Source organism: Macaca nemestrina, chromosome 1 (genome assembly GCF_043159975.1).
Source record: "Macaca nemestrina isolate mMacNem1 chromosome 1, mMacNem.hap1, whole genome shotgun sequence".
NCBI lineage: Eukaryota > Metazoa > Chordata > Mammalia > Primates > Cercopithecidae > Macaca > Macaca nemestrina.
Genome location: NC_092125.1, coordinates 180,690,642 through 180,717,345, shown reverse-complemented (window position 1 = coordinate 180,717,345; position 26,704 = coordinate 180,690,642). Strand labels below are relative to the sequence as shown.

At 46.1% G+C, this 26,704-nt stretch overlaps 1 protein-coding gene across 8 annotated transcripts in view; it reads right to left on the bottom strand.

The window, feature by feature from the left end:
- Positions 1–26,704, bottom strand: part of LOC105495067 (enoyl-CoA hydratase domain containing 2) — a 49,748-nt gene that overhangs the window by 13,835 nt on the left and 9,209 nt on the right. For 6 of the 8 annotated variants that reach the window (XM_071092901.1, XM_011764238.2, XM_071092898.1 and 3 more), the window contains exons 2-5: positions 15,011–15,130; positions 11,606–11,834; positions 2,427–2,494; positions 2,259–2,346 (exon numbers count right to left, since the gene is read on the bottom strand). In XM_071092901.1, the coding sequence (XP_070949002.1) occupies positions 2,259–2,346; positions 2,427–2,494; positions 11,606–11,726 (277 nt within the window). In that variant the 5' untranslated portion in view covers positions 11,727–11,834; positions 15,011–15,130. The remainder of the gene's footprint in view (positions 1–2,258; positions 2,347–2,426; positions 2,495–11,605; positions 11,835–15,010; positions 15,131–26,704) is intronic. The other 2 variants (XM_011764240.2, XM_071092905.1) reach the window with 1 other exon arrangement.

The window sequence follows — 26,704 nt, the reverse complement described above, 5'->3', positions numbered from 1 at the left end:
ATGGTCTCGATCTCCTGACCTCGTGATCCGCCCGCCACAGCCTCCCAAAGTGCTGGGAATACAGGCGTGAGCCACCGCGCCCGGCGAAAGTTTACAAATTTGTGTTGGGCCACATTAAAGGCCGTCTTGGGCCACATGTGGCCCAGAGGCCAATGGTTGGACAAGCTTGCTCTAAATCATCTCTAATACAATGTAAATACTATGTAAACTGTTGTACTGTGTTGTTTTTATCTGTATTATTTTTTATTGTTGCATTGTTATTTTTGTTATTAACATCTTCAATCTGAGGTTGGCTGAGTCTGTGCGTGCGGAACCCGCAGATGCGGAGGGCTGACGGTACTTGTACACCAATGTTCTTGGGGACATTCTTCGTAGTGGCCAAAGGTGAAAACAACCCAAGTATCTATCAACAGATGATTGGGTAAACAAAATGTGACATATACACAATAGAATGCTCCTCATTACAATAGAATGTTACTCCGTAAAAAGGAATGGAGTTCTGACATTTGCCACAACTTGGAGGAACCTTGAGGACATGTTATAAGCCAGACACCAAAAAACAAATACGATATGATTCTACTGGTATGAGGTATTTAGAATAGATAAATTCATAGAGACTAAGTCCCACAGAGGTTACCTGGGCTGGAGGGGAAGGGGGAAGGAGTCACTGTCTGAACAGGCTGAGTTTGTTTGGTATGATAAAGAACTTCTGGGAGTGGATAGCAGTGACATTGCACAATATTGTGAATGTACTTAATGCCACTCTGAATTGTACACTTAAAAACAGTTAAAATGGTCAATTTTGTGTTATTTATATTTCACCACAATTTCTTACAGAAGCGGGCACAGGACGCAGCGGCATGCAAGTGGGCAAGCGCCTTGGCAGGAAGAGTGACCGTGGTGAGGTGCTCCAAGGCCAGATGCAGGGGTGAGCAGGAGTAGGGGGTAAATAGACTCTTCCAGTCCTAGGCTACAGGAAGTCAGAGCTGGGAGAGCCTTTGGAAGTCTTTGATCAGTTCCAGCCCTTCTGTGAGAGATGGGGAAACTGAGGCTCAGAGAGGGGCAGGAACTAGCCCAGGAATTCTAGAGCTAGTTGAGGCAGACCTGACCCTCATGCAGCCCCTTCCTTCTCTGTGCTTAGCTGGGAGAGTGACGAGCGAAGCTAATGGGGGAGAGCAGGTGTGACGTGACCTTCACAGAGGTCAGAGATGGAGCCAAAGGAAGAGGCCAGGGTAGGGTAAAGACCTCAGGCAGAGCAGCTGGGTCAAGCTGACTGGTCTGTGCACTTGTCAGCACAGACCCCAGGCTGGGCACCCTGACCCTGACAGCTCAGACCTAAGGGCTGAGCCACCTCCCCTTGAAATCTCCTGAGCATCATGCTACCCCTTTCCCATCCCTCCACAGTCCCCTCCTGATCCACAGTGGCCCCTGTCGGCCCCTCCCCAGCCACCCTCCAGAGTTTGTTCTCAGCTCAGCTCTACTGGCAGCTGACTTGCTTCTTGTGGGCCTGGTGTGCATTTTTCCTCCAATCTCTAAAATGGAAGTTCATGGTGCTCGCCCAGTTGTGAGGACCAAATGACACAGGGACAGTGGAAGGCTTTGGTGACAGGGAATAAGATCCTATTGGTAGGCAAAGGGGCATAGAGTTCCATCTTGGCCACTGACCTTATGAGCATCTTTGGGCTCCATTTTCTCTCTCTCTTTTTTTTCCCCCAGGCTGGAGTGCAGTGGTGTGATCTCGGCTCACTGCAACCTCTGCCTCCCAGGTTCAAGTGATTCTCCTGCCTCAGCCTCCTGAGTAGCTGGGACTACAGGTGCCTGCCACCATACCCAGCTAATTTTTGTATTTTTTAGTAGAGAAGGGGTTTCACCATGTTGGCCAAGCTGGTCTCTAACTCGGGCCTCAAGTGATCCACCCGCCTCAGCCTCCCACAGTGCTGGGATTACAGATGTGAGCCACTGCAGCCGTCTTGGACTCCATTTTCTTATTTCCCCCGTGAAGAGTCAGAACAAAGCATGGCATAGCCGAAATAACTAGGATCTAAGGGTTAGAGGGGCCAAGTTCCAACTAAAGTCTATCCTACCTCTAACTAGCTATGTGATCCTAGGCAAGGGAATTTTCCTCCCCGAGTCTGCATTCACATCTGTCAGATGGCAACAATGAGTCCCATACTGGAGCTGATCTGAGGCTTCCCCCAACCCCTGGAGGCTGGTGGGCACCGCGCGGAGCCCGGATGGGGGCAGGAGAGAGAACCTACCTGCACAGAACACACCCTTCACTCCACTTCTGAAGAGCAGGACACGCACTTGCCGGTCCTCCCGCAGCTGGGCCAGAGTTTCCAGCAGCTACAGAGGACACCCAGTTAGATCCTCCCAGCCCATCCCCAGCCCATCCCCAGCCCACCCTGGCGCCCACCCTTTCTTACCTCACTGACGAAGACGTTCCCCAAGGCATTGCGGGCACGAGGTCTGTTCATCAGAATCTCAGTGATCCCTGTAAGAAGTCAGGGCAGCCATGGGCAAGTAGCTGGCTCTGCCTAATCCTGGGCTGTGGGCTGGGGACCGGAGGCAGGAGGCCTGGGCTCTGGGCAGCCTCTGCCCTAGATGACCAGAGTGACTTGGCACAAGTCACACTCAGGCAGGCCTCAATTTTCCCAACCATAAAATGGAGGGGAAACCCCTTGCTCTTTCTGCCTCAGAGAGAAAGTGGAAGGGCTTGTAAACTGTGGAGCAAAATGGGGAGGGGAAGAATGACCACCACAGTAGCCCTCGCCTGCTTCTGCCGTTGTTAGACAGACACACACACAAGCATACCTGCACGCATGCACCTTCTTTAATTTTACAACTCCCTCCCTCCATATTAATCTTTTCTTTTTTGTTTTTTTGGGGGGAGAGTTTTTCATTTTTTCTTTTTAGACTGGGTCTCAACTCTGTCACCCAGGCTGGAGTACGGTGGTGTTAACATGGCTCACTGCAGCCTCGACCTCCTGGGCTCAAGCAATTCTCTTCCCTCAATCCCTGAAATAGCTGGGACTATAAGCATGCACCACTACCCCTGGCTAATTTTTGTGGGTTTTTTTTTGTAGAGACGAGGTTTCACCATCTCGCCCAGCCTGGTCTCAAACTCTTGAGCTCAAGTAATCTGCCTGCCTCGGCCTCCCAAAGTGCTGGGATTACAGGTGTGAGCTACCACGCGGCCTTAATCTTTTCTTCACAGCAGACTTCTTCCTCTAGATTGTGAGGAGTTATAAGGCCAATACTCTTAAAACCACCACCCAAATCAAGAAACAGAACTGTGCCGGCCACCTCAGGAACCTCACCACACACCCTGATTCAATCATAGCTCCCTCCTTCCCCCTGAATAAGTAACTCTTTGACTTACAGTAATCACCTCTGTATATTTCTTTATAATTTTTTTTTTGAGACAGAGTTTTGCTCTTGTTGCCCTGACTCACCACAACCTCCGCCTCCTGGGTTCAAGTGATTCTCCTGCCTCAGCCTCCCGAGTAGCTGGGATTACAGGCATGTGCCACCACGCCCGACTAATTTTGTATTTTTAGTAGAGACGGGGTTTCTCCATGTTGGTCAGGCTGGTCTCGAACTCCTGACCTCAGGTGATTCACCCACCTCGGTCTCCCAAAGTGGTGGGATTACAGGCGTGAGCCACCAGGCTTGGCCATTTCTTTATAATTTTATCACCCAGGTGTACATTCTTAGGTATCATAGTTTAGATTTGCTAATTTCTAAAATTGCCATGTGTCTTTTAAGTCCTGTTACAATCCTGACGTGCTCCCCACGACCCTGTCTTTCCCTCAGAGATTATCTGTGGAGGAGCCTGGTGCATTTCACCTATAGGGTTTCTCAAAGCCTGGGTTTTGCTAACCGCACAGTCATGGGGACAGATCAATATGATCCTCTGTCATAAGAAGTTAGCAACTAAATACAGAGGCTTGGTGTTCTGTCCTGTTTGACAAGACAGTAACCCTGGCCCCACCTGTGTAATGTACTTTCACCAGCAACAGCCAAGCTTCTTGGTAGTTTTCTATACTCATTTAGTCACTTTCTTACCTTCCATTCACTCAAACCTTCTCCAACCTAGGTTCCAGCACCATCACTCAGCAGACATTATTCTCATTAAAGTGATGAATATAGCCACATCACTAACCAAGGGACACGTTTCTCTCCTCGCCTCAACCTCGCGGTGGCAAAAACCTCTGCTGACAGTAACACACTCCGCTTGATCATTTTCTGCTTTGGCTTCTTAGAATAATATTTATTTATAAATAGATTATTTTCTTAGAGCAGTTTTAGGGTCACAGCAAAATGGAGTGGAAAATACAGTTCAATACAGTGCACATATATACTCCCTGTCCCTACACAGGCACAGCCCCTTCCGCAATCCCCATCTCCGACTAGAGGCACATGTGTTGCAACTGACGAACCTACATGGATGCACTGTCACCACCTGGGGGCCCTAGTGTACACTGGGGTTCGCTCTTGGTGGTGTACACTCTGTGGGTTTGGACAGATGCATAATGACACATACCCGCCTTGGCTTTGGCAGGCCCCCATTTTCCTTCCTTCTACCTTTCAGGTGATGCCTCTGCACTCCTTCACTGCTTGTCTTCTGCCCAATTATTTTAATTGCCTAAGTTCCTTAAGGCCAATCAGATTCTCTTCATTCGCTCATTTGTACATTTATATATTTGCCATGTGCTGGCCTCTACTGGACACCATGATTCCAGAGACCAGGACAGACTCAGGGCCTGTCCTCATGGAACCTACAGCCTGGGGGGGAGACAGACATTAAACAATTACTATTTGTGAGGAGAACTTGGAGAAAAAGGACAAACAAGTAAGGGGCATCCAGTGGGCAGAGGGGAGCCCTAGTATAGAAGGTCAGCAATGAGTTCTCAGAAGACAAAATGGCCTTTAAGCTGAGAGCTGACAGGAGAGTAGGAACTGGCCAGGCAAAAGATGTAAGAGTGCATGTGTGCATGTAAGTGTGCATGCACGGGTGCATATGTGAGTGTGTGCACGAGTGCCTGTGTGTGTGCATGCATATTGGCAAGGTGCAGGGAAGGGGGCAGTCCAGGAGAGGAGTCTGTTGCAGGCAGAGGGAGCAGCAGAGAAGAGGGCCCAGGTGTGGGACTGCAGGGTGCCTTCCAGAACTGGAGGAGTTCAGGCGGAGGGAGAGCAGGATAAGCTGAGGCAGGAGAGGCAGGAGGGACCTCCCTTCCACAACTCACACACGCCTGCCTCCTGTACATCCAGGGCTCCCATGTGTGCCCAGGAGCCCAGAGCTCTCCTCTGCACCCTAGGCCTGAATAGCCAAATGCCTACTTGATATCTCAACTGATATGTCCTGCTCCATTGGTGAGCCAATGACCTTGCTATCAACCCAGAAGTTGATCCTGTCACCTTGCTCTTCCCTCACCTACAAAATGCACTGTCACTGAGGCCTGCTAATCCAACCTCTTGAAGAGATCTCAGGCCTCTCGGCTCACACCGCTTCTCACAGCCATTAACCTGGCACAGGCTCTTTCCTGCATCCCTCGGATCACCCACCTGACCCTCGAGTCCTCAGTCTTGCTGCCTCCCAAGACACACATTCGTTCCCACACTTGGGTCACAGTCATCTTTCTTACCCCAATCTGACCACGTCCCTCCCCTTTCCCCTTCTTTTCCTCAAAACAAAGTTCAACTTCTTAATATCGACCACAAGGCCCCCACAGTCTGGCTCTTGCACCCACTCTGGCCCCAATCCTTTGGCCTTCAAAGACCCCTTATTATTATCTCCCAGGGTCCTCGGCTTTGTCTGTGAACAAGCAGTGTTTATGAAGTGGGCATTCTCAGTGGAAGCTGATCGGAGACACAGAAGGGCCAGTGAAAGCTTCAGGGCTGTCGAGGGACAGGGTTTTCAGCCAGGAATTACAGAACTATGGCTAGGGGCAGAACTGTAACATTCAGGCAAACTGGACTTCCTTAGCCTCCCTAGAAACCTGCAAAGAGCTCTTAGAGCCCAGCAGGTCTGGAGGCTCCAGAGAGGTGTGCAGATGGCCATCCGGTCACTTCCAGCTCCAGGGCTCCAGGAGAGAAAATGGGGCAACTCTGGAGAAGAGACTGCAGTGGATACAGAGATGCCAGATCTGGAGGAGTCAAGGACCCTGACCCCCACAAACTTCAGAACAGTCTAGATCCAAGATCCCCAGAGTGGCCCTCGTGTTTACATCCCGAATAATCCCCTCCCTTGCATGTGGGTGGGACCTGTGAATTGCTTCTAAGCAATAGTGTACAGCAAAGGTTATACAAGGTCACTCCCGAGATTAGGTTAAGTTATCTGGCAAAGGTGAGGTGACTTCGGTAATTCGGTTATAGTATATAAAAGGCTCTGTCTTATTAGAGAAACTCATGGGCCTAAGGAGTGCGTCAAGTAGCAAAGGACTGCGGGCAACCTCTAGGAGCTGAGGGTGGCCCCCAGCCAACAATCAGCAAGAAAATAGGACTTCAGTCCAACAACCCCAGGAGGTGAATTCAGGTCTCAGCAACCTGAGGACCTTGGAAGCAGATCTTTCCCATCAAGCGTGGCCAACTCCCGACTGCAGCCCCGCCTGGCAAGACCTGAAGCAGAGAACTCTGCTAAGTTGTGCCTGGACTTCTGACATACAGAAACTACAAAATGCTAAGTGTGTGTGTGACTTTGAGCAACAAAGTTTGTGATCATTTGTTAGGTAGTAATAGAAAGCTGATAAAGGCATGGTGTCCAGGGACTGGCAGACCCTCCTCTCTCTGCTTTCCTGTTCTTTCCTTCCATTCTCTCTGGCTGACTCTTATCTTTCAGCTTCATCTCCTGTCTCCACCTACATCTCCCTCTCGCAATACTGACTGCCAAATTTTACAGCCCTCAGCTCAAGCCACAAGTCAGCCACACCCCCGCCCCATGGCCTTGGGCAAACCACTTCACCCTTCTGGACTTCAATTTCCTGATCTGTAAGAGAAATAATAAAAAGGTTATTGTTAGGATTAAAAGAGATAATGCACATAAGTATCTTGCCAGAGTTTGTGTAAAACGCCCAGATACTAGGGCAAGTCTCGGACCTAATACAGTGTCTGAACTTTAAGCTGGGAGCCCCCCAGGAGCCAGGCAGGGTGTCTTTGGCTGCCAACATTCAATTGTGCAACATTCAATTTGCAGTACCACATGCCAGGTCCTGGAGAAATAGAGAGGAATCAGCCAAGGTCCTGTGTTCTTAGCCTAGCCCCGATGCTGGGAACATTGCCCTTCTAGCCCCAGTAGCGGGGATGGGGCTATGCTGCACCCTTCCCACTCTTACTGAACCTACCATAACACTGAGCAGCTGACCTAGGATCACTTCTGTCCAGATGGCTTGGTCACAGGCTAGGTGGTGTGGGTAGGAGTCAACAGAAACCACTGGAAGGGTTGGGCGTGGTGGCTCACACCTGTAATCCCAACACTTTGGGAGGCTGAGGAGGGTGGATCACCTGAGGTCAGGAGTTTAAGACCAGTCTGACAAACATGGTGAAACCCCATCTTTGCTAAAAAGACAAAAATTAGCCAGGCATGGTGGCACATCCCTATAATCCTAGGTACTTGGGAGGCTGGGGCACGAGAATCGCTTGAACCCAGGAGGCGGAGGCTGCAGTGGGCCGAGATCACGCTACCGCACTCCAGCCTGGGCAACAGAACAAGACCATCTCAAAGAAAAAAAAAAAAAGGAAACCACTGGAGGGTAGTATGGAGAACAACTGGTTTAACAACCAACCCTTTACTATACAGAAGGGGAAACTGACGTCCGGAAACAAAGAGGATTTGCTCAAATAACAGCTGGACCCAGCAGGCAATCCTCACTCTCAAAGAGCCAACAGCCTAGGAGGGAGACAAGTTCAGAAACACAAAGCATAAAAGGACAGTGTCAGGGAGAGGGCAGCAGAGCAGGGAGTTCCAAAAAGATTTCCACAGGCAGAAAAGAAGGGAGAGGAGCCAAGTCAGGGCACAGCTAGAGCAAAACACAGAGGTAACGCACCTTCAAATGAGCCCATGGGTAGAGGAGGGAGGATGGAAAGGTCAGCTTGTGGTGGAGAAGCCTTGAGTGCCCAGCCAAGGAGTTGAAGGAGAGCCATTAATTACAGTCATGCACAGCATATTTTAGTTGGTCAGCTACAGACCACGTATAAGACATATAAGTCCCATCAGATTATAATGGAGCTGAAAAATTCCTATTGCCTGGTGCCACTGTAGCATCATAGCGCAATGCAACACGCAAATGCTGGTGGTGAGGCTGATGTAAACTAGCCTGCGTTACCAGTTGTACAAAAGCACAGCACATACAATTAGGCCCAGAACATAATACTTGATAATAATAATAAATGACTATGTTTTGGGTTTATATAGTTACAATATTATTTTTTACCATTATTTTAGAGTGTACTCCTACTTTTTATTTTTAATTTTTTTGAGACAGGGTCTTACTCTATTGCCCAGGCTGGAGTGCAGTAACATGATCATGGCTCACTCATGGGTCACTTTGGGCTCACTTGCAAATATCAGGAATCCTTGATATCGGACAGCCTTGACCTCCCCAGCTCAAGCCATCCTCCCACCTCAGCCTCCTGAGTAGCGGGGCTACAGGTATGCACAACCATGCCTGGATAATTTTTGTATTTTTTGTAGAGAAGGGGTTTCACCATGTTTCCCAGGCTGGTCTCAAACTCCTGGGCTCAAGCAATCTGCCCGCCTTACTTACCCTCTCAAAGTGCTGGGATTACAAGAGTGAGCCAAGTGAGCCACTGTACCAGGCCTGGCTGAGTGTACTCCTACTTATTAAAAAAAAAAAAAAAAAAAGTTCAGTGTAACACAGCCTCAGGCAGGTCCTTCAGTAGGTGTTCCTGATTATTATCATAGGAGATGACAGCTCCATGCATGTTATCGCCCCTGAAGACCTTCCAGTGGGACAAGATATGGAGGCGGAAGACAGTGATAGGCCTAGGCTTGTGTGTGTGCTTATGTTTTTGTTTTTAACAAAAAAAAGTTTAAGAATTAAAACTTTAAAAAGCTTATAAAATAAGGATCTAAAGAAAGAAAAATTTTTTTTGTACAGCTGTACAATGTGTGTTTTAAGCAAAATGTTACTACGAAAGAGTCAAAAAGTTGAAAAAAATTAAGTTTATAAAGTAAAAACAGAGTAAGCTAAGGTTAATTTATTATTGAAGAAAGAAACATTTGTAAAGTAAATTTACTGTAGCCTAGGTGTACAGTGTTATGGAGTTTACAGTAGTGTACAGTAATGTCCTAGGCCAGGTGTCCCCAACCCCCAGGGCTGTGGACCCATCCCAGTCTGTGGCCTGCTAGGAACTGGGCCACACAACAGGAGGTGAGCAGCTTCATCTGTGTTTACAGCAGCTCCCCATGGCTTGAATTACCGCCTGAGTTCCACCTCCTATCAGATCAGTGGTGGCATCAGAGTCTCATAGGAGTATGAACCCTATTGTGAACTGCGCATGTGAGGTATCTAGGTTGTTGCACGCTCCTTATGAGAATCTAATGCCTGATGATCTGAGGTGGAACAGTTTCATCCCCAAACCATCTGTCCCCCTGCAAGTCCGTGTGTTTTCCGTGAAAACAGTCCCTGGTGCCAAACCAGTCCCTGCTGTCCTAGGCCTTCACATTCACTCACCGACTCACCCAGGGCAGCTTCTAGTCCTGCAAGTTCCATTATGGTAACTGCCCAATACAGGTATACTATTTAAATAATCTTTTCGACTGTATTTTTACTGTGCCTTTTCTATGTTCAGATAAATAAATACTTACCATTGTGTTACAGCTGCCTACAGTATTCAGCCCAGTCCCATGCTGTCCAGGTTTGTATTCTAGGAGCAACAGGCTATATGCCACGTAGCCTCAGTGTGCAGTAGGCTATCCCATCTAGGATTGTGTAGGTACACTCTGTGATGCTCCCACAATGACCACATCACCTAATGATGCATTTCTCAGAATGGAGCCCCGTTGTTAAGCAATACATGACTGTATGAGAAATAAAGCCGCTAAGAACAGTGAAGAGTGGTTCACCACCCAACCTCAAGTTCAAGGGCAGCAGGTAAAATGTAACAGTACTCTGGTGCCATCAGCCCCAGTGGAAGGCAGAACCCGCAGCTTCTAATGTGAACATCAAATGACCCCAACTCATTCCCTGGGAGGGCTCGGTGTGTGATCTCGTCCCCATGCCTCCTCCGCACTGTCATCGTGGTTTCCGTCTCTCCTTCTCTCACTGACTTTTCCTGCCCTTCGTGCTCTCTGGCAGGGGCAGAGGCTTAATCTGCTGATCCCTGTCATTCTGTTTTGGATAAAATGATTCCCGACATTTGCAAGTGAGCCTAAAGGTCTTTAACCCATGATACTTTTGTATTTACAGATGTACAAGTCTGTATTTTGAGTCACCGAATTACTAGAAGAGCCAGTGATTACCTAATGGTTGAGAACACAGGCTTTGAAATCAGACCTGATTCAAATAACTTAACCTTCTGTGTCTCAGTTTTTAAATCTGTAAGTGGGGAGAATAATCTTGACTAATCTTGACTGTTTTAAGAGCTGTTGCCAGTTGGGTAGTGAACTAAGCATGAGATTGGGGGTATAAGGTTCAGCAATCCCACCTGGTCAAGGAAATTCTCATCAAGTGGGACACTAGGTGGCCTGTCCGTTTCCACTGAAGGTAGTAGATGCACACTTGGGAACAGTGGGCAACAGCAGGGGGCAAGGAACTGGATTTTATGGCAAAGCCCCCCTTCAAACTTGGTGTTAAGCCAGTAAAAAGGAAGCAATACAACGAAATGTACAGTACAATGCCATCTGTGTATCAAACGCAGGGAACAGGGGATGAGATCGGGGGAGGAGACCCAAGACAGGAGAAGCAAATGAGGAGCGTTTTCAGCATCACTGAATGCTCCACAAGTCCAAACAACAAAAACGCAACAGGCGATCGGAGGCGTTTTCTGCCAGTGACCCGCGAACTTTGACCGCCCCCTCCCCATACTACTCTGGATCTTGGCCAAAAGACGGAGAAGCAGCAAACTTTTCCCTGGAGCCAGATGACGCAAAAGTTCGCTAGCGGCCCAGGGCAGGGGCGCAGCTGGAGAAGCACCCTCCTCACTCCGCCCCGCTGCCGCACTGGGCTCCCAGCTGTCGCCGCACGCCTCCCGGGATTGGCTCCGCTGCTTCCACCCCCGAACCGGGCCAGGACCCTTGGCGGGGGAGGGGGACGCGCACTTGACAGCTCCTGGCCTGGGGGCCGCTGGGCCCAGTCCTATCTGTGCGGACCCCGCTCCCCTTCCACGCAGTCGGAAGACCCCAAAGGACCTTTGAGGAGACCAAGGTTGCCAGAGGCCTCCCGCCCCCAGCTACAGTCCGGAGCCCCTAAGGCGGCCGCCCACCTCTCGGCCTGGAGCGGCTTGGGGCGCCTAGAACTGGGATGGAGGGACTGGAGATCGAATCCTTCAACGCACTGAGCAGCCCGCCTGCCCGCCCCCGGCTGCCTCCGGGCCGGCCTCGTTCCAGTCGCGTCATGGGCGCGCCCCGGGACGGCGCATTTACCTTGGTCCGGACCCGCCAGGGCGCGCACTTGGATCTCGGAGCCCCCGGCCGCACCATCGGAAGCGCAGCCGCGGGCCCGAAGGGGCCTCCAGGGGCGCAGGAGGCACAGGACGCGCAGCATCGGGGCGCAGGCTGGGAAAGAAGGCGCTTCTTGGGTCCTGCACCGTCTCGGCTCCCACTGAGAACTCGAAGTTCCGGCGACGGGCGAAGCCTTCGTCAATTGCTCCACCTATGGGCCAAGGGGCTGTTGCCTCCGTCCGCACCTCTTGGGGACAGGGAGACTTGAGCAGAGGAGGTGGGGGGAAGCCCAGCTCCTCCATGTGATTTGGGGTAACCCTGTCAATCTCCCAGCGTCAGTGTTTTAATCTTGTAAAATGGGGATAATAGTGACTACCCCGTGGTGGTGTGAAGATTAAATGGGGTGTGAACCTTGCTTGCACATGTGCTCAATTTCATTTTTTAAATGAAATGACATTTAATGAGTCCCTTGAGCGTGTCTGCACTCGCGAACTTCACTGCCTCACCTCCCGTTTGCGCCTCATTTTGTTTTTGTTTTTGAGACGGAGTCTCGCTGTGTCGGCCAGGCTGGAGTGCAGTGGCTTGATCTTGGCTCACTGCAACCTCCGCCTCCAGGTTCAAGCGATTCTCCTGCCTCAGCCTCCCGAGGAGCTGGGATTACAAGCGCGCGCCACCAGGCCCAGCTAATTTTTTCTGTATTTTTAGTAGAGGCAGGGTTTCACCATGTTGGCCAGGCTGGTCTCAAACTCCTGACCCCAAATGATCTGCCCTTCTCGGCCTCCCAAAGTGCTGGGATTACAGGGATGAGCCACTGTGCCAGGCCTGTTGCCTCAAATTTAATGGAAGTAAATTTAACTTGAGTCCCAATTTAGTGCTCAATAAGTTGGCTCACAAAAATATTTGTGAATGTGAATCTCTGGCTTCTAACCCCATTGTCCACCCAAACTGCCTTTGCAGAGGTCAGCAGTAGCCTTGTTTAGTTCATTCAGGGTAGATCAATAAAAGTATTCAGTGCATACTCTGTGTTCCCCAATCTCCTACTTGGGAGACATGTCAAAGATCCCAAAGCCACTAACAATCCTGGCCTGTTGGTTAAAAACATCAAATGGTGAAAGCATTAAGGTTCATTTTATTCAATCTTACTAAAGATTGTAAACCAGGAGGAGTCTTGTAGAGAGTTTCGATCAGACTGCTCCAAAGCCGTGTTTCAGCCCACAGCTTATATACAGGTTGTGGAGGTTTTTCATGTACTCAGAAATTGCATCAAATGTACTCAGAAGTTACATTAGAGAAAAATCTTTTCAAAGTTTTGGTCTGAGAGTACAGCTGATAATAGAGTACAGAGGAATAATCATTAATCTTGTCAAATGTTATTTTATGTACAGGAAAAGGCAAGGGTTAGGATCATTGAATTTATCTTTTCTTGCTGTTTTGTTTTGTTTTAAGAGACAGGGTCTCACTCTGTCACCCAGGCTAGTGGGTAGATAGGATAGCACAGTCGCACTATCATGGCTCATTGCAGCCTTGACTCCCTGGGCTCAAGCAATCCTTCTGCCTCAGTCTCCCAAAGTGCTGGGATTATAGTTGTGAACCACTGCACCCCTTCCTATTATTTAATTTAGCATAACCTTATGATTTCAAATTACATGAAAGTTTATATATAGACATTTGTGGTGCTCTGTTTACTTTTACTTAATTTTAAAAATTTACCTAGATTATTTATAACAACTGAGATATTAGGCAAAACTAGTCATCATTTCAAGTTGTTTTCTGGTTAACCACTTTTATAGCCTGTTAATATCAGGTTTTTACTTAAGTAAGAATCTTAAAGTTGAATACTTGGGTATTTTGCCAATAACTCAGAAGATTCAGCTGTTTTCATTAAACTAACAATATTAAATTAGACTTGATTATAAAAAAATCACACAAACAAAAATTATTATATTTTGGGCTGGATTTATAGTTTTATAAACTTTGTGCCAAACTCTGACACCTTAAAATATCTAGCAAAGGCAAATATAAAACCGTTAAACCACTATACCCAGGCAAAAATGTATGCTGACAATTCTGAAGACATTTCAATTCTGAAACGTCTTCATTTTATTTTATCAACAATTTAAAATCCAGCTTATTTATTAAAGATTTACTTAAGTAACAAGAGCGTGGAAAATATTTGGATTTACTAATTTAGGAACACTTATTTATTTGCAAGTCAATTTGGTGGTACCAAGTAGACAAAATAGATACTGATATGTACATATATGTAAACACATCTAGATACATACACACATACAAATAAAGAGCTTATATCTTTCACTTAAGAATTTTAGTCATGAGATAGTGATACAAACTCACTGGTTTATAAAAGACAGTTGGATCCAAATTGTTTTTTTAAATAAAATTGGGACTTGATTTATGGCTAAACTTTATTTGCTCCAATAGGTCATCTAATGAGGGACCAAAATTTTGAAAGCTATAAGGTCTTTATTTGTATGTATCTAGATTTGTTTACATATATGAACATATCAGAATCTATTGTGTCTTCTTGGTACCACCAAATTAATTGACTTAAAAATAAATGAGTGTTTGTGAATTAGTAAGCCCACATATTTTCACTGGAGTTTGATTTTAAAAACCTCTTTTGCCCCTTCTTTTCCCTTCAGTTTCAAATGAGTTTATGGTTAAATTTTGAGTGTTTACATTTTAACTAGAACCAGCTTAATTGCATAAGAAAAACAAAATCTCCATGTAGCCTGGGATTAGTAATACCATAAACAGTGAGTTTTATCTCAACATCAGTAGAAAAGTCAACAGATTAAAAGTAGTCAGGGAAAAATATAGTGAGATAGAGAACTTAGAAGACTCCACATTTTAACTCTGTAGTTGCAGGTTGCTGATTTGAACTCTGAATTTTCCTTGATGTAAGTCGCCCATCAGTTTAAAAATGTACACAAGAATGGGCCATAATATGCAGCCAGCTGGAGTTCCAGAAAATATCTTGGCATGTCTTTGAACTTTCCTGGGCTAATTTAATCTAAAGCCTTAAGTAAAGTAGGAATTTCTCCAGAGTTTGTTTGTTTAACATGAAAGCCACCAGAGCATCAGAAGGTGGCTGATTAGAGACCGTTCCCTTAGAACATGGATTACCCACTGCACTGACCCAATGAAGGCATCCCTTCCAGTGCCCTTAAATGTGAACATGCTTACAAAATCAGAAACATGAGCATACCCCACAAAGCATGAGCACACCCTGCAAAAATGTGAGTGTACCTCACAAAGTGTGAGCATTTCCTGCAGGGCCCTAGATAGGGTCAGGCTCTCTGAAGAAAACAAAGTCTCCAAGACTTTCACCTAAAAATCAGAGGTCTTGGATCAGAGAGGGCTTACCTGATTTCTCCCCAGTGTACATGGGATGACAACTGAGCTCAAGGGGCTTTTGCAGGTGCTGATGCATTCGTCCAGATGATGCTTGGAAGGAGCTAGGGGCCACTTTGTATCCCATCTTCCCTGCCAAGAAATGTTAACAAAAGATCATGAGATCTGTGGAGGAAAAAGAGAGAAAGCTTCATTTTCTTTCTTTCTTTTCTTTTTTTTTTTTTTTTGAGATGGATTCTCACTCTGTCATCCGGACTGGAGTTCAGTGGCACAATCTTGGCTCACTGCAACCTCTGCCTCCCAGGTTCAAGTGATTCTCCTGCCTCTGCCTCCCAAATAGCTGGGACTACAGGCGTGTGTCACCACGCCCAGCTAATTTTTGTATTTTTAGTAGAGGCGGGGTTTCACCATGTTGGCCAGGATGGTCTCGATCTCTTGACCTTGTGATCCACCTGCCTTGGCCTCCCAAAGTGCTGGGATTACAGGCATGAGCCACTGCGCCCAGCATTTTTTTTTTTTTTTTTTTGAGACAGTCTCGTTTTGTTGCCCAGGCTGGAGTGCAGTGGCACAATCTTGGCTTGCTGCACCTTCCGTCTCCTGGTTTCAAGTGATTCTCCTGCCTCAGCCTCCTGAGTAGCTAGGAATACAGGCATACACCACCATGCCTGGCTAAGTTTTGTATTTTTAGTAGAGACGGGGTTTCACCATGTTGGCCAGGCTGGTCTTAAACTCTTGACCTGAGGTGATCCGCTGACCTTGGCCTTCCAAAGTGCTGGAATTACAGGTGTGAGCCACTGCACCCGGACTATTTTCTTAAAAAACAAAAACAATCTGCAGATTGGGGAGACACAGCCTCTGGTGTAAATTGCACCACATTCTGGAGAAGAGGGGAACTGGCCTAAACAGGAAAAGTTTCCTCTGTAGCTCTCAAATAGGTCTACGTATGCAAATAAAGGATTTAAATTTCAGTCCCCATTGGCTGAAAATAACTGAGTCCTGATTGGGTAGTTTCTTTGTTTCCTTCTTCTACTTTCCTTTTAGGCTCCAGGGGTACATGAGCAGGTTTGTTGTTGTTACATGGGTAAACTGTGTGTTGCTGAGGCTTGGTATACCAAGATCCCATCACCCAGGTAGTAAGCATAGTACCTTTATAGGTAGCCTTCCAACCTATGCTCCCTTCCCATCTTCCCCACTCAAGCAGTCCCCAGTGTCTATTGTTCCCACCTTTGTGTCCATGTGTATTTAATGTTTAGCTCCCACTTATAAATGAGAGCATGCGGTATTTGGTTCTGTTTCTGAGCTAGTTTGCTCACAATAATGGCCTCCAGCTGCATCCATATTACTGCAAAAGACATTGAGTTCATTCTTTTTTATAGCGGCATAGTGTTCCATCATGTATATATGTATCACATTTTCTTTATATAGTCCACCATTTTTTTTTTTTTGAGAAGGAGTCTGGCTCTGTGGCCCAGGCTGGAGTGCAGTGGCCGGATCTCAGCTCACTGCAAGCTCCGCCTTCCGGGTTTACGCCATTCTCGTGCCTCAGCCTCCCGAGTAGCTGGGAACACAGACGCCCGCCACCTCGCCCGGCTAGTTTTTTGTATTTTTTAGTAGAGACGGGGTTTCACCGTGTTAGCCAGGATGGTCTCGATCTCCTGACCTCGTGATCCGCCCGTCTCGGCCTCCCAAAGTGCTGGGATTACAGGCTTCAGCCACCGTGCCCGGCCTATAGTCCACCATTGATGGGCATCTTGGTTGATTCCATGTTTTACTATTGTGACTAGTATGGCAATGAACACATGAATGCATGTGTATTTTTGGTAGAATGATTTATTTTCCTTTGGGTATATACTGAGTACTGGGATTACTTACAATGGAATGGTAGTTCTGTTTTAAGGTTTTTTTGTTTTGTTTTGTTGTTGTTGTTTTTCTTTTTCTTTTTGAGACAGGGTCTCATGGCTGGAGTGCAGTGGTACAATCTTGGCTCACTGAAACCTGTGCCTCCCAGGCTCAAATGATCCTCCCACCTCAGCCTCCCGAGTAGCTGGGACCACAGGCATGCACTATCACACCCGGTTAATTTAAAAAAATATATTTTTCTGGAGAGATGGGGTTTCACTATGTTGCCCAGGCTGGTCTCAAACTCCTGAGCTCAAGCGATCTGCCCATCTCTGCCTTCCAACGTGCTGGGGTTACAGGTGTGAACCACTGTGCCCAGCCTTAAATTATCTGAGAAATCTCCACGCCACTTTCCACAGTGGCTGAACTAATTTATATTCCCACCACAGTCTATAAGTATTCTCTTTTCTCCACAACTTTGTTAGCATCTGTTGCTTTTTGACTTAAACAAAAAAATTTAATTTTGGCTGGGCATGGTGGCTCATGCCTGTATTCCTAGCACTTTGGGAGGCTGAGGCATGCAGATCACCTGAGGCCAGGAGCTCGAGACCAGGAGCTCGAGACCAGCCTGGCCAATGTGGACAAACCCCATCTCTATTAAAAATACAAAAATCAGCTGAGCACGGTGCATGCCTGTAATCCCAGCTACTTGGGAGGCTGAGGCAGGAGAATCACTAGAGCCTGGAAGCCAAGATCACACCATTGCACTCCAGCCTGGATGACAGAGAGAAACTCTGTCTCAAAAAAATATGTGTCAAAAAATTTAATTGATTTTTTTTTCTTTTTTTGTCCCCTTTTCACTTATACAATGTTTTTGACTTTTTAGTAATAGCCATTCTGACTGGTGTGAGATGTGGTTTTGCATTTATCTAATGATTAGTGATTTTGAGCATTTTTTCATATATTTGTCGGCTCTCTATATGTCTTCTTTTGAGAAGTGTCTGTTCGTGTCCTTTGCCCATTTTTAATGGAGTTATTTGTGTTCTGTTTGAATTAACATTCTTACAGATTCTTGATATTAGATCTTTGACAGATGCATAGTTTATGAATATTTTTCCCATTCTGTAGGTTGTCTGTTTATTCTATTGATAATTTATTTTGCTGTGCAGAAGCTCTTTAGTTTTAGCTGGGTTCCACTTGTCAATTTTTGTTTTTGTTGCAATTGCTTTTGGGGGCTTAGTCATAAATTTGTTGCTAAGGTCAACATCCAGAATGGTATTTCCTAGGTTTGCTTATTGAAACTGGACCTCTTCCTTTCACCATATACAAAAATTAACTGAAGGTAGGTTAAAGACTTAAATGTAAGACCATGTGGGTAGTTTCTAAGTCCAAAAACCAGGAGTGCCTGTTGGATGCTCCTTTCAGGCTAGTGGGAGGAGTTTTCAGGTCACAGTGTCTGAGCTCCAATTATAGGAACCCTCTTAGCTCAGAGATGCAAACAGGATATTTGTTTGGAGCTGCCCTCTCTGAGAATAAAGAGTGCATGAATGCCCTTCTCTCACTCACCATGGCCACTGGGTTCCTATTATCTTAATTTGGGTGTCTATCAGCCACAGAAAGTCCATCTCATCTGAAGATGTTGGGGTCTTATTTACAGTTTCATTTCACTATTATGTGTCAATTAAAAAAAATAATAAAAGCACAACATTGGATTTGGCAGTGATTTCCTGGACATTACGTTAAATACACAGGCAACTAAAGAAAAAACAGAAAAATTATACTACTGTCCTTAGCCAACAGGTCATCTGGGGCCCTGGAGAAAAACGAGAGAAGGGGAGCCTTAAGTGAAAAAGGCATTCTGGAGCTGACTTTAGAAGGTTGAATCTGCCATTTAAGAATGCAGGGAGGGGGAGCTAATCTGCATATCACCTTGGTGCTTCTAGGTTTTTAAGTAAACTTTCAGGATTCCTATTTACATGACGGCTTTGTAACCTCCAGGGGAAAACAGAGAAGGAAACTTTGAGGTTGAAAGCAAAGATGTGATTTTTGTTTCTTTAGATTTATCAATCCTGGTAGCAATGAAGTTCAGGAAGGAGAAGGCATAATTCTTACTTAGGGTTAAAAGTGTGGGTTTTGCTGGCAGTCAGCCTTTGGCCCAAGCCTTGGCTCTATTGCTTATTTGTGATGTGTCCTTGGGCAAGTTGCTTAACTTCTCTGAACCCCATTTCTTCATCTGCAAAATGGAGTTAATAAACCAACTCCAGAGACAAGAGTTGGGAAGATTCACCAACATTCTCACCATTGTTAACACTTATACTTCACATTTGCTAGACAATCCTGTGGGGTAGATATTATTATCATCCCCATTTACAGATGAGGGGCAACCAAGACTCAGAAAGGTGATGTAACTTTCTCGAGGACAAACAACTAGCAAGTAATTGGGTTTAAATTTGATTCCAGGAAATTCGACTCCAATAGCTCCTTAAATTTAACGTTATTTTTAGGCTGGGCACGGTGGCTCACGCCTGTAATCCCAGCAGTTTGTGAGGCTGAGGTGGGCGGATCACCTGAGGTTGGGAGTTCAAGACCAGCCTGGCCAATATGGAGAAACCCTGTCTCTACTAAAAAAATACAAAATTAGCCAGGTGTGGTGGCACATGCCTGTAATCCCAGCTACTCATGGGGTTGAGGCAGGAGAATCGCTTGAACCTGGGAGGCAGAGGTTGTGGTGAGCCGAGGTCACGCCATTGCACTCCAGCCTGGGCAAAAGGAGCGAAACTCTGTCTCAAAAAAAAAAAAAAAAAGCTTTAATGTTATTTTGCCTCTAAGATTAAGTAATGTATATTAAATCCTTAGCACCATGCCTGGGTCACCATAAATGTTGAATTATTGTTAGTGAGGCAGGAAGAATAGGGTCTGGAGACAGGGAGCCATCACTTCAACCTCCAATTGGTCACAGGCTAAGTCTTAATTTGTATAGGGTGTAACTTCACTTCAGCTGCTGATTGGTTGTGAGCCAAGTGTATTAGTTCATTTTCATGCTACTATGAATAAATACCTGAGACTGGGTAGTTTATAAAGGAAAGAAGTTTAATTGACTCACAGTTCTGCAGGGTTGGGGAGGCCTCAGGAAACTTTCAATCATGGCAGAAGGGGAAGCAAACACATCCTTCACGTGGTGACACCAAGGAGAAGTGCAGAGTGAAGTGGGGTGGGGGAACTCCTTATAAAACTATCAGATCTCATGATAATTCATTCACTATCACAAGAACAGTATGGGGGAAGCTGCCTCCGTGATTCAATTATATCCACCTGGTCCTGACCTTGACACGTGGGGACTATTACAATTCAAGGTGAGATTTTGGGTGGGGACGCAGCAAAACCATATTACCAAGTCTTCATTTACATAGAGTGTAACCAACAGGAAACCTCTAAAGGGTGCTTAAACCCCGGAAGATTTTGCAATCAGGGCTCTTGAGCTGCTTGCTCCAGCCTGCTCCCACTCTGTGGAGTATACTTTCACTTCAATAAATCTATGATTTTGTCTTCCATTGCTTTGTTTGTGCATTTTGCCCAATTATTTGTTCAACATGCCAAGAACCTGGACAACTCGTAGTCAAGACCCTTCACTGGTAACAGTAGTAGTTATTATTTGGATTATCACCCAAATCCTCCAGCTTGCTGAAGTCATTTTAAGGTTGTTTTTTGTTTGTATTTGTTTTGTTTTTGAGACAGGGTGTTAAATATTAATTCTAAATTTCTCTTCAAAGAATTAATATGTCAGTCTGTTCAATGTTCAATTCCTTGCCTTATACTTTTAAACTTCCTCGTAAAGCAACCTTTTTCGATTACTATGCCACCCTGACTCATTCCGATCACCTGCTCCACCCTGACTCATTTCAATCACCTGCTCCACCCTAACTCATTCCAATTACCTGCTCCACCCTGACTCATTTGAATTACCTGCTACCTGCTCTGCCCTGGCTCATTGGCCACCCTGCATAACCATTTTTTTTCCCGCCAAAGCACTCACCCCGTCACTCTCTTTAAATCAGCCAATCAGAATTAGTTTAGCCTGTGTGGTCTAACCCTAGCCAATAGGGGAATGACATAGCAGCAGGGGCCACGTACGTTAGGGATAAGAACCCCTTTCCCTTCATTGTCCAGGTGTGTGCTCAACATTGCTCCATCTGTGAGGGTGCACCCTTCTATAGAAGTATGTTGCCTTGCTGAGAATTAAAAACAACATTTTATATTTGAGTGCTATTTCTTTTGCGGCACTGAAACTTTATATGTAACAATTTGGGGGCTCGCCTGTGATTACATACATTCCCCTCCAGGGGCGGTCTCTGGTTCTTTCTCGTGAGGAGGCATGTGCCCCACCCCTTGTGGCGGCCTCAGCAGGGAGAAATCAGAACCCACCTAGTGCAAGGAATAACCCAAGCTCTCAGCAACATGGGAAAAACAAAAAAAACAAAAACAAAAAAAACTGGCCAGCAATGTAGCTTAAAGGATCCTCACATACTGCTGCAACGACTCTGTGCACAGACCAAGGAAGAAGAAGCTGCGGGAGCTGGTAAAGTATTTCCTTGGTAGTTGGGACTAAGGTAAGAAAGCCGTGGGGGTGGGCGGTGAAGTATTCCTTGGTTGGAGTAGCTTAGAGGTCAAAAAGAGGCGAGACATCCCCACCTGGGGGGATTGAACCTCACACAAACCTCCAGTAGTAGAAAAGGCAAGATATTTCTAGTGGGGAAACTGAGCCTCACCCCAAAAGGCAAGAAGTTTCCAGTAAGGGAACTTGAACCTTACCCCAAAACCATCAAGATGGGAAATGCCCCAAGCAAGACAGGGAGGAAGGTCGATAAAGATGGTAACAAAGATATCCCTGGGGATAGCCCCCTAGGTCTCATGCTAAAACACTGGAAGGATAACGAAAGGACTAAACATAGGATAAAGCAACAGATGATAAAATACTGCTGTTTGGTTTGGACTCAGGGACCCATCCTCAAACCCTTAATCTTCTCGCCAAAGTTTGGGTCGAATGAGGATGTAATGTGTCAGCTTCTAATCCGATATGTTAATGATAAAAGTCCAGTGTCTCAAGAAGAACTAGGCTATCCCTTTTGTTGGAGGCAAGGACCTGCCCTCCTTTTCCCCTTAAAAACAAAGAGGGAAGAACCCAGTCTGGCACCTCAAAATGAAACGTCAGAGGAGCTAGCTCTCATGCCTAAAGACTCCAACACGGCCGGGCGCAATGGCTCATGCCTGTAATCCCAGCACTTTGGGAGGCCGAGGCGGGTGGATCACGAGGTCAGGAGATCAAGACCATCCCGGCTCACACAGTGAAACCCCGACTCTACTAAAAATACAAAAAAAATTAGCCGGGCTACTCGGGAGGCTGAGGCAGGAGAATGGTGTGAACCCGGGAGGCGGAGCTTGCAGTGAGTGGAGATGCGCCACTGCACTCCAGTCTGGGCGAGACTCCATCTCAAAGAAAACAAAACAAAACAAAGACTCCAACACATGGGATCCCCTAGACTACCTTCCCCCACTCAGCGTCCCCAATCTTTCCCCTCAGACAGCCACTGCTGCCTCAGATCCTGTTCCAAATTCCCCCACTACTCACGTTATCCCTTCTCTTTATAACCCTGACTCTTGGGAATTACCATCCCATCAGCCTGTTCCCTCCCAACCTAAATACCCCTCTCTAAAAGGACTCCAGCATGAGGCAGGACAATGTAAAAAAGATATTGAGAATTTCCCATTTCCCTCCGTACCTAAGAGGTCAGCCCTGACCCTCTTCCCTTTGAAAGGGGTACCACAAGGAGAGGGGACCATTGGCTTTGCAAATGTTCCCCTAACCAGTTCAGAAGTCTGGAATTTTAAAAAGGAGCTCAAACCGCTACTAGATGACCCTTACGGAGTGGCAGATCAAATTGACCAAGTCTTAGGACCTCAGTTATACACCTGGGTCGAGTTAATGTCCATCTTGGAGTATGATTCATATGTAGGGCTGCTATGGTAGTTTGGGAACGTGAGCACCCTCCAGGTGAAAACGTTCCTACCTCGGACCAGAAATTCCCTGCCCGAGACCGCCGGGGGAACAATAATGGAGATCACAAGGAAAATATGCAGGACCTAAGGGAGATGATAATAAAAGGAATTCTGGAATCAGTACCCCGAACCCGAAATCTTTCTAAAGCGCTTTATATACAACAGGAAAAGGATGAATGGCCTATGAGATTCCTAGACAGACTGAGGGAGCACATGAGGCAATATGCAGGCCTCAATTTGGATGATCCCCTTGGACAAGGAATGTTGAAACTCCAATTTGTCACTAAAAGTTGGCCAGACATTTCAAAAAAGTTACAAAAGATAGACAATTGGGAAGACCGTCCTCTAAGTGAGCTTCTCAGGAAAGCTCAGAAAGTGTACGTGAAAAGGGACAAAGAAAAACACCTTATATTTTCCACCTTCCAACAGATGGCTCCCAAACCAGGTACTTCTAGACAGTTTCCAGGGAGCCAGAAACTGTAAAGGGTACAAACCCTCTTTTAAAAGACCCCAGCCTCCCTCTGGAGGACCAAGATCCTTGTATCAGGCCCCCTAAAGAGTATAGGGGAGGAGGGTTAAAGAATCCCAGAACTAAGAGGGAGGAAGGACAAGATAGGTGCTATAGATGTGGAAGAACAGGCCACTTCAAGAGAGGTTGTCCTGAACTAAGAAAGGAGAAAGAAGCCCTTCCACTCATGACTTTCCAGGAAGAATAGGGGGCTCAGGGGCTCTGTCTCTTTTATCTTGAGTCCCACCAAGAGCCCTTGATAAATTTGGAGGTGGGACCTAAACATGAGCTTATCACCTTTTTAGTCGATTCAGGGGCTGCTTGCTCCTCTGTTTCCCCCCGTCTAATGTTGTCTCCTCCTCAGAGGAACTTTTAGTCTCTGGAGTAAAAGGGGAAGGATTTAGAGCAAAAATTTTAGAAAGCACCCAAGTTAGATACCAGAATTGCTCAGCTTATATTCAGTTCTTGTTAATCCCTGAAGCAGGAACTAATTTACTGGGGAGGGATTTAATATTAAAGTTGGGTATAGGTCTACAAGTCAGCCCAAGAGGATTCCTCACCTCATTAAACCTACTCACCACTGTAGGTGAAAAATATATTAATCCTAATGTCTGGTCCAAAGAAGGAAACCCAGGAAAATTCCAAGTCCCTCCAATCCACATCAAGCTAAAAACCCCGGGAGAAGTAGTAAGAAAGAAGCAATACCCTATTCCCCTAGAAGGCAGGATAGGGTTGAGACCTATGATTGAAGGCCTTATTAAGGACGGGCTTCTTGAGCCCTGTATGTCCCCTTATAACACCCTAATAAGGCCAGTCAAGAAATCAGACAAGTCATACCGACTAGTATAGGACCTTAGAGCTACCAACAAAATAGTCCAGACTACCCACCCCATTGTCCCCAATCCTTACACCATTCTTAGCAAGATTCCATATAATCATCAATGGTTTACTGTAATAGATTTGAAGGATGCTTTTTGGGCATGTCCCCTTACCGAAGATAGCCGAGATATATTTGCTTTTGAGTGGGAGGATCCCTACTCAGGGCGGAAACAATAATACCAATGGACAGTCTTGCCCCAAGGTTTCACAGACTCCTCTAATCTTTTTGGCCAAATTTTAGAACAAGTACTAGAAAAAGTTGTCATCCCAGAACAAATATGCCTTCTTCAGTATATGGACAACATTCTTATATCTGGTGAAGATACAGGGAAGGTAACTGACTTCTCTACATGTATTCTTAACCATCTGCCGTTTGAGGGGCTACGAGTCTCAAAAAGAAAGTTTCAGTATGTAGAGCCCAAAGTTAAATATTTAGGCCACTTAAGAAGTCAAGGCAAATGAAGAATAGGGCCTGGATGAATTGAGGGAATTGTGTCCTTACCCTTGCCTCAAACTAAACAAGAACTCACGAAATTTTTAGGGTTAGTCGGATACTGCCACTTATGCATTGACTCATATGCACTGCACAGTAAACTGTTATATCAAAAACTTGCCCAGGAGAAGCCTAACCATATCCTGTAGACTTCTGAGGAAGTTGATCAAGTCCAGAGGCTGAAGGAAAGGCTCATAACTGCCCCTGTTTTAGCCTTACCCTCCCTAGAAAAGCCATTCCACCTTTTTCTTAATGTGGACAGTGGGGTAGCTTTAGGAGTGCTGACTCAAGAACACGAAGGCCATCGGCAGCCCGTAGCCTTCCTATCAAAGGTCTTAGACCCAGTCACTTGTGGATGGCCTCAATGCATCTGTCCATCGTGGCTACGGCAATACTAGTCGAGGAAAGCAGAAAGTTAACCGCTGAGGGAAAATTGACAGTAAGCACGCCTCACCAAGTTAGAACTATCTTAAACCAGAGAGCAGGGAGATGGCTTAGTGACTTGAGAATCTTACAGTATGAGGCCATTTTGTTAGAAGAGGATGATTTAACATTGACCACTGATAATTCACTCAACCCGGCAGGTTTCCTAACAGGGAATCCAAATCTAAGGAAGGAACACACATGTTTAGATTTAATTGATTGCCACACAAAGGTTCGACCAGACCTAGGAGGAACCCCCTTCCGGACTGGATGGCACTTATTCATAGATGGTTTCTCCCGGGTGATTGGGGAAAAAGACACAATGGGTATTCAGTGATTGATGGAGAAACTCTCGTAGAAATAGAGTCAGGAAAATTGCCCAACAGTTGGTCTGCTCAAACGTGTGAGCTGTTTGCACTCAGCCAAGCCTTAAAGTACTTACAAAACCAGGAAGGAACCATCTATACAGATTCCAGGTATGCCTTTGGAGTGGCTCATACGTTTGGGAAAATTTGGACTGAATGAGGTATCATTAATAGCAAAGATCAAGACCTTGTTCACAAGGAGCTAATCACACAAGTACTGAATAGTCTTCAGTTGCTGGAAGAAATAGCTATTGTCCATGTTCTCAGACACCAGAAAAACCTTTCTTTTGAAAGTTGAGGAAATAACCCAGCAGATCAGGTAGCCAAGCAGGCAGCCAAGCAGGCTGCTGTGTCTTCTGAAATGTGTATTTTTCACTTAACTCCCTACTTCCCTCCTTCTACCATAATTCCCATTTTCTCCTCTATTGAAAAAGAGGAACTAATAAAAATAGGCGCTAAAGAGAATTCAGAAGGAAAGTGGATACTGCCAGAACAGAGAGAAATGTTGTCTAAACCCCTTATGAGGGCAGTCTTATCCCAACTACATCAGGGGACTCATTAAGGGCCCCAGGCCACGCGTGATGCAATTCTCAGCATTTATGGTTTATAGGAACTTATACCCTGGTCAATCAGGTTACAGATAGTTGCTTAGTATCTCAGCTCACTGCAACCTCCACCTCCCTGGTTCAAGCAATTCTCCCACCTCAGCCTTCCAAGTAGCTGAAACTATAGGTATGTGCCACCAGGCCTAACTAATTTTTGTATTTTTTGTAGAGACAGGGTTTCACCATGTTGGCCAGGCTGGTCTTGAACTACTGACGTCAGGTGATCTGCCCACCTTGGCCTCTCAAAGTGCTGGGATTACAGGCATAAGCCACCACATCCGGCCTATGTCCATTACGATTTAAGCAAAACTGAGCTCTAATCCCCTTCCTGTATCTAATGGGAAACTATGAGTTCCTCCCTGTGTCCTTCGATATTATTATTATTCTTTTGAGACAGGGTCTCACTCTGTCACCCAGGCTGGAGTGCAGTGTGGCATGATCATGGCTTACTGCAGCCTCAACCTCCTGTGCTCAGGTGATCTTACCACCTCAGCCTCCTGAATAGCTGGGACTATAGGTGTGCACCGCCATGGCTGGCTA